Source organism: Alosa pseudoharengus, unplaced genomic scaffold, assembly GCF_046254945.1.
Source record: "Alosa pseudoharengus isolate Yale_2024_CS ecotype anadromous, Long Island Sound unplaced genomic scaffold, YU_APseudo_1.1 YU_APseudo_1.1_scf_15, whole genome shotgun sequence".
In the NCBI taxonomy this organism is placed as follows: domain Eukaryota; kingdom Metazoa; phylum Chordata; class Actinopteri; order Clupeiformes; family Clupeidae; genus Alosa; species Alosa pseudoharengus.
Window position 1 is genome coordinate 34,985,767 of NW_027468620.1, and position 7,500 is coordinate 34,993,266.

At 46.3% G+C, this 7,500-nt stretch overlaps 1 protein-coding gene across 2 annotated transcripts in view; it reads left to right on the forward strand.

Moving 5' to 3' along the window:
• Positions 1 to 2,626: 2,626 nt before the first annotated feature.
• The window catches only part of hpse2 (heparanase 2), a 93,478-nt gene continuing 88,604 nt past the window's right edge, over positions 2,627 to 7,500 (forward strand). For both annotated transcript variants that reach the window (XM_076286302.1, XM_076286303.1), the window contains exons 1-2: positions 2,627 to 3,004; positions 7,256 to 7,410. In XM_076286302.1, the coding sequence (XP_076142417.1) occupies positions 2,754 to 3,004; positions 7,256 to 7,410 (406 nt within the window). In that variant the 5' untranslated portion in view covers positions 2,627 to 2,753. The remainder of the gene's footprint in view (positions 3,005 to 7,255; positions 7,411 to 7,500) is intronic.

Here is a 7,500-nt window from a genome sequence, read left to right on the forward strand (position 1 = left end):
GGTTACGACACATAAGTTTCTGACCCATATTCGGCCATTTCTGTTTTAAAGGACATAAATATTTACAAATGTTTAATCTTAATGTGTGCTCTAGGACTATATATAGATATATAGCCTAGATATATCAAGCCACGCGCGCACAGTTAGAATCTGAGTAAAATCTTTGGGGTCTAAGAAAATACATTTCTCTCATGTTTTGCCTTGTAGTGGATATATTATTTTGTGTAGTCAATGAGACTTTATCGAAACTTTAAAAAACAACCAAAGAACTATAAGACACAATTTGAAATTCCTCTTTACATTCTTCTAGCTCACGCCTCTTTGAAACTCGCATCTCGGGCGGCACCGCGTGCAAGGCCCATCACGCTTAATCAGATACACATGCGAGCCGGTGTCCCGGAGAAAGAAATTTAAAACATTGTCTCTTTTCATATGATAAAAAAAAACAACATCAAAAGAATTACGATGGCTCGGAGGTCTGATGAATGGGCGCCGTCTCTGTAAGAGGAGGCCGAGCGCGAGAAGGGCTGTGCGTCTGCCAAATGTTACCTACCTCGTGCTCCAGGTAGCGGGACTATATCAAAAGCTTCACGTGGACAGCACCGCTGTGGGAAGCCCTGTTTCTGATGTTCGCCGCCATATGAAAAACGTCAGAATTATTTCTTTTTGGTCGTTGCCGGCACGGGTGTGTGCGCGTGGGAAAGGCTGCCTTGGAGACTCCGGGACTAGGACAGCATGACGTGATTAGGAAATATTCTCTCTTACACACACACAACACCAATTTGACTGAAGTATGATTTTAGTTAGAAGCGGTGACCATAGGCGCGGACCTATTGTTTGACCCGGGGGCGACCGGACAAGCCCGAGCGCCGCTCTCCGTAGAGAGTCGCGTAGTGGCGGGAGCTTACGCAAGGGACAGGGTCACCTCCGTTTCCCGGTCGGGTCAGAGATACTGTCGGATCACACTTCGGAAGAAAGGTCAGATATTTGCAGCCATATGAACATCCAATAATTTGAGGCCACACTAAGAAGGGAAAAAAGTTTTCGCATTATAGTCTAATCAGCGCATAGCATTCGCCGACTTCCTAGTGATTAATTCAACACAGTTATCCTTCGTTAGACATCACACACACAGACACACACAAATGCAATACACACACATATACAGTTCTTCGTTAAACTTTTTTGACGGTGGCGTTGAAAAACGAACAGGCCTCGAGTTCGTGTATTTGAGAGGACATTTTAAAAGTAATTTATGGTAATTTTAAACCTATTTTACAGATGGATATTTAGCTACTACTATTAGGCTATAGCCTACCTAGAAGCCTGTAATAATAATAATTATTATTATTATTATTATAATTATTATTGATTAATAATAATCAATAATAATGATTATTATTTAATAATAATAATAACCGTAACCGTAATAATAATTGTATGACAGTTCATAAAATGATAATAATATAACATGTTTAATATTATTCATGTGTTTATGAGGAAACAATTGAATATATTTATTCAAGCGCTTTTTTCATTTCTCCAAATAGTCTATGGTGACGGTCATAACTGTTTGACTTTTTAAAAATACTTTGTTGTGATAGCAAAGTAAGACCATCATCTGTTTTATCTATTTTAGGTCGTGTTTCCCTTCTGAGATTTCATGCCGTGTTAGCTGACGTGATGGGTCTAGTTGGATGCTTTTATGAACATTTCATCATAATGTTTATGAAGTTTCGTGATTTCATGAGTTAATGCAGCACCATGACAATAACATCGGTTTTCGGAAGTTATTTAGCCTTTTTCCCTCTCACGCACCCACATACAAACGCGCGCGCGCAGGCAGACGAAGGGCATGAATGTATTGAACTGCGTGTCAGGAGCAGGTCGGCCATAAACATTCTTTAAACGAGTCTGTTCTCATGTCGCAGAGACTCCTGTTGCACGAGCGAGTAGGTGACAGAGTGGACACCGGATACGCACGGTCCCACCTACACCTGCGTGACCCGCGATGTGTTCATTCTGCGCGAGGAACCTCGACATTCCCTTCATCGTGAGCGCTATTAGGCTGCGCTGAGCTCATTAGAACTTCCACAGGCAGAGCAGAGGAAACAACAGCCTTGGAACACTGCACCACGTGACCCTGCCGTCTTTTTAATGAATCATTTGTTTCCCTGGTCCTTGGCCGGGAGGGAAAGGGCGCGTGTTGATGACATTTACATGTATTCACGCTTTTATTCAAAGCGATTTACGAATGGGGAATAATATTCAAGCCACAATGCAAAGGAGACCTCAGGTAAACATAAATACTACTACAATAAATACTACTGGCAGAAATAGTGATGAGGAGTTATTACTCTCTTACTCGGGGTTTGTCACGGATGTCCTCGCGCTAGTGCTGCTGTCTGTCGCCGGTTTGGGCAGGAGGGCCGAGGCTGAGCGCGCCTCTCACCTTTAAGAGAAACGCGACGCGGTTCAGTTCGGGAGGGGCGGATTTTTGGCATGAGAGAACGAAGAGGTAGGGCCCCGGGCTCGCTTCTGCTTCGCGAGCCCCTGGCTCAGGGGGCGGGGGGCTGTCCGTCGGGGAGGGGCGGAGATGGAGGGGACACGGACCGACGCAGAGATACAACCTAATATCCTCGCGCTGGGAAAGGGACACTCGGTCCAAAGGTAGTCGTCTCGTGATAACGCTTCTCTCCGCGCATAACGCAGGGTCTCACCCGCGCGTCTTCGTCCGGTATTCCCGTAACAAGATGCCCAGACCACTGCTAACGGCAAGTTTCGGCTCGAGCCTGTGGCTCGCTCTGATGGTGCAATCGCTGGTTTCTTCCACGGCTACGTACAAGAGACCGGTTAACGGAGGCAAGCGCCCGGGCTTCCTCGAGCGAACGCTTATCCTTCTGGATGTGCACACGCGGGGCCCCGTGAAGGTCCTAAATGAGAACTTTCTCTCGCTGCAGCTGGACCCCGCGATCATCAAGGACGGCTGGCTCGACTTCCTGAGGTAAAGCCTTATTCCCCGGTGCTTGTAGTGCTATCAGGCGGTTTGAGGGGTTTAGTGCTTAGTTGTTTTCACAAGTTATTATCGACGGCTCCCAGTCGATTGAAAAGCGTCATGAAATGTGAAAGATGAGAGCTGGTCCGCGCAGCGGGTTGGGGTGTCCGTATGGCGCTTTGAATGGGAGATGTGATGCCAGCAGTAATGCTAGCGGACCGCTGGCACCCACCCCCACACACACTCAGCATGAGTCAGTCATAGCGCACATATAGTCACTGTAAACATGCTCTATATGCCGAGAAAGACTCGAATGTGCTAGCATCTGCCGTTACGAAATTCTGTAATGCCTTTGTTTGTAAACAGCATACACACACTTTCACACTAGCGCATATGGGTCAAATGGCAAGCCCCGTCGGCCAAGTCAGCTGAGCCCCACTCAAAATGATGTCATGCCAGTCTAGTGGCCTATGGATATGCATGCATCCCTGCAGTGTGCTGTTCCGGAGTCGCCCACGAGACGTTGTGGCACAGTGGAAGGCCGCGAGCGCTGCGCCGGTCTCTGATCCTTTGGGGCTGGAGGACCTAGCGCACGCACACAGGCCTCAATCGCGCTTGCACGGTGCTTCGTGAAAATTTCACAAAAATCAAAACAGGTTTCAGATTACAGCACGCGAGCCATCGTGGAGGAGCACTCATTTCAGAACACCAGTCTCGTGACAGCCGGACCGGAGTCCAGAGCGCGCAGCCTGTCCAAGAGTGTCGGGGGGCACAGAAGCAAATCAAGGCCCTGCGCGCGGCAGGCTGCTGACTGTTGGGCTCATGCCCGGTGGTGGAGGGTATTTATGTCCTTTGTGAGGAACATTAAAGTCCACGGAGAGGTCTCGCTATTCAGGTCCATTTCTCCCCGACATGTCGGCGATGTGTAGGCCGCAGAGCAAGCAGCTGCTTCACCGGGGTCACGCCAGTTCCCGTCATTCCCCTTTCGGTGTAGTTGAAGGGAAATTAAACCCCCTCTTCCAGCCGCACGCCAGAGCGGAGAGGGTGAAGAAATGTGTTTGTCAGATTCGCGAAACTCGGCGCGCGAGCCCGGGGACAGAGTTCTTCTCGTGTTTATAAAAACCCAAATAGAGTGAGCTGCGCTGGCATAAGTGCGGCTGTGTGTGTGTGTGTGTGTGTGTGTGTGTGTGAGTGAGTGAGTAGGCCTATGCTATGTGCGTGTGAGTGAGTGTTCGTTTTTCATGGCCCTGTGTGAGTGTGTGATTTTCATGGCCTTTCTGAAATAAGATGCAAATGTCAGCCTACGCGCCTGTTCATTACGCGGCTGGGTCTGTGTGTAATGAGAGGAAGAGCGCGGGAAACCGCCGTGTCCCTTCGATTTATGCTTCTATTTTGCTGTTTTTCTGTGATGTTGCTAGCTATATGACTCCATTTGAAGAAAATAAATTAGGTAACCTATTAAGGAACCTTACAAATTCATGAAATATTAAAACAATATTCAGACGTGGCTGTATTATATATACAAATAGAAATATACATCATATTAGTAGGCCCTATATTTTTCTTATTTCATAATTCGTTTAAATTAAATAAACTATTTATCGGATATTTTTTCCAAATCAGTCTATTTTGTTTGGGATGATTTTTCACATATTGTTATATTTATGCTTACATTTATGAAATCCTCTTGAAATATCGTTTCCGGATAACTAGACTAAGTTATATGCAGTTTTAAATTTAGACAAAAATTAGGCTATATGAAAAGGTTGAAAAGCAGATTCCTCCAACCATGCAGACAGACATGAAAAAGCGCATCGTTGCCGTCCCTGTATAGCCCTTCGCCGCCATGCGCAGCTTGCAGTCGAGCTGCGCGGCCTATTCTGCTACTTCTGAAGGGGAAAGGAAAATTGAGTTTTTTCCTTGTTTCCACCTTCCACTCCATGCTAGCAGGGCAGGCCGAGCTCCGGAGACTGAGACACAGAAGGCCGACACGGGCCTGATGCACCGCCGGCTCAGAAGCACCTCAGGGCCGCCTCGTATCTGTAGCTCTCAGCCTACATGATGGAGCTCAGCCGTAAACACACACCGTCCGTCAGGTCAACACACCGGCTTATACATAGCCAACGGTTGGCTACAAAACCATGTTCAATGTGACCAATAATACAAAATAAAATAAGATGAATACGTGGAAGAATAGTACGAAAAAGAAAAAGAGCAGTAAGAATTAAAATAAAAAGAATTATGAATATTCATGTCAAATTGATGGACCGTAGATTTTGTGCTTTTCCTCAGAATACAGCTATGTGTAATCGAAATGCAGTTTGCCTGAAAGCATTTCATTAATTTATGTAGCCTAACATGTACATTATATACTAGCCTACTGTAGACTATTCATAAATTCCCGTAAATCTATACAAAAGGTGGGTTATTTAAAAAGCTCAACAATAAATATTGTACGCTGAACATAATGAGTTTGACTGTAAAAAGCCGAAGTCTATTGCCTATGATGGCGCTTATTAACATTCCGTTCTAAACATGACTGACTGCTTGACAGACGGAAATGGGCGCAGAGAATAAATAGTCGTATTTCGCCAGATTAACTACTAAACGTCATTCTCTCATCTCGTCAACCTCCAGAAGAACTGAGGGAGGTCAAGGCCCTGCGGTTGTTTGCATGTTTGCGTTGCCCAAAGGGTAGCATCGGAAGAAGTCCGCTCCCGTTCCCCAAATCCTTACAGACGTTGCGCATCCGTAAGATCAGTCAACGGCCGTGGTCTCTGTGTATATGCATGCGCATCTGTTCTTTTTTTATTCTTATCTGATCCGGTCGCATATCATCTTATCGTGTTGGTTGTTATCTGAAGGTGATGTTGGGAGTCGCGATCTGGCCGATTTACAGATGAATGCAATGCAGAGCGATGCTGCACACTCGTGTGCTCTGCCTTCCCGTCTTCCACACTGCCTACACACTCAGCAGCAGACTGAGCTGGAGTGTGTTTCTCAAAACCATAGTTGCTAACCTGGGGCTAACCTAATGGGAAATTGCATTGCAACCAACAACTTAGTTAACAACTATGTTAATAACTTAGTTAGCAACTATGTTAATAACTTAGTTAGCAACTATGGTTTTGGGAAACGCACCCCTGGGCGTTAGTGTGTGAAGACTAATCTAGTGTGTGTGTGTGTGTGTGTGTGTGTGTGTGTGTGTGCGCGCGCGCATGTGTGCGCGTACGTGTGTGTGTGCTGATCCAGGAGAGCCAAAATATAAACCCAGCAGCTTATTGACCGCCTGAGGGAACGCATGTCTGTGTGTGTTTGTGTCTGTGTGTGTTTGTGTGTGTGTGTGTGTTGGGTGATATGGCTCTAGTGGCTTTCTTGGAGTGTGTGATGGGCTGTGATTTTAAACATGTACGCTGTGTTTAGTGGGACAGTGTGGTGTGTGTTTGAACATGTACGCTGTGTTTAGTGCGACAGTGTGGTGTGTGTTTGGGTAGGGTGTGTGCTAAAATGCATGATATGTGTGTGAATAGTGTGAAGACTATAGTGGTTTAGTTTGTGTGCATGTGTTTGTAGTGTACACAGATCAGTGTGCTTCTCTTTCTTTAATATGGCCAGGTGTTGTGTGTGTGTGGAGTGTGTTGTGTGTGTGGAGTCTGTCCTTCATGGATGTTGTCTTGGTATACTGCATGTGTGTGTGTGTGTGTGTGTGTGGCAAAACTCTGTCTTATGGTGTGTGTGTGTATGTTTGACAAAACTTTGTCTTATGGTGTGTGTGTTTGTGTGTGTGTGTGTGTGTGGGGGGGGGGGGGTAAGATTCGGCCGGTCGATGAGCATCTGTACCTCCAATGTGGTGTGCTCCTTCTTCACCAACGGACATCTGTTGACTAGGTTACAGCCGACTCAACGTGTTAAATCGTCGTTGAAGCTGTCTGGAAAAGGGCCAGTCTAATCGGCTGTTTAGCTCACTTATTGTTGCTGAAGCACAGTGTAATCGTCAGATATTCCCGTGAGGAATCACAGTCCTGGCAGTTGATGTTCCGCCTCTGGATGACTGGATCTAATAACAGTTTCACTATTTTTCTTCTTAGCTTATTTCTTTTTTCTACAATGTGTGTGTGTGTGTGTGTGTGTGTGTGTATGTGTGTGTGTGTCGCTACATATGGACAGAATGGATTTGGAATTTGTCTATGGGAGGTGAATTTGTGTCTTTGGGAACTCACATTTCTGCGTGTGTGTGTGTGTGTGTGTGTGTGTTGTCAGCTCCAGGCGTTTGGTCACTCTGGCTCGGGGTCTGTCTCCGGCGTATTTGCGCTTTGGAGGAAAGCGTACGGACTTCTTGAGCTTCCACAACCTGAAGAACCTCGCCAAGGTCCGTGGGCCCGGGCCTGACTACTACCTGAAGAACTACGAGGGTGGTGAGGGAAACACACACACACACACACACACACACACACGCAGAACATACGTCATGTTTGAATGTGTAGACCCTCGGGAAATTGTGTAGG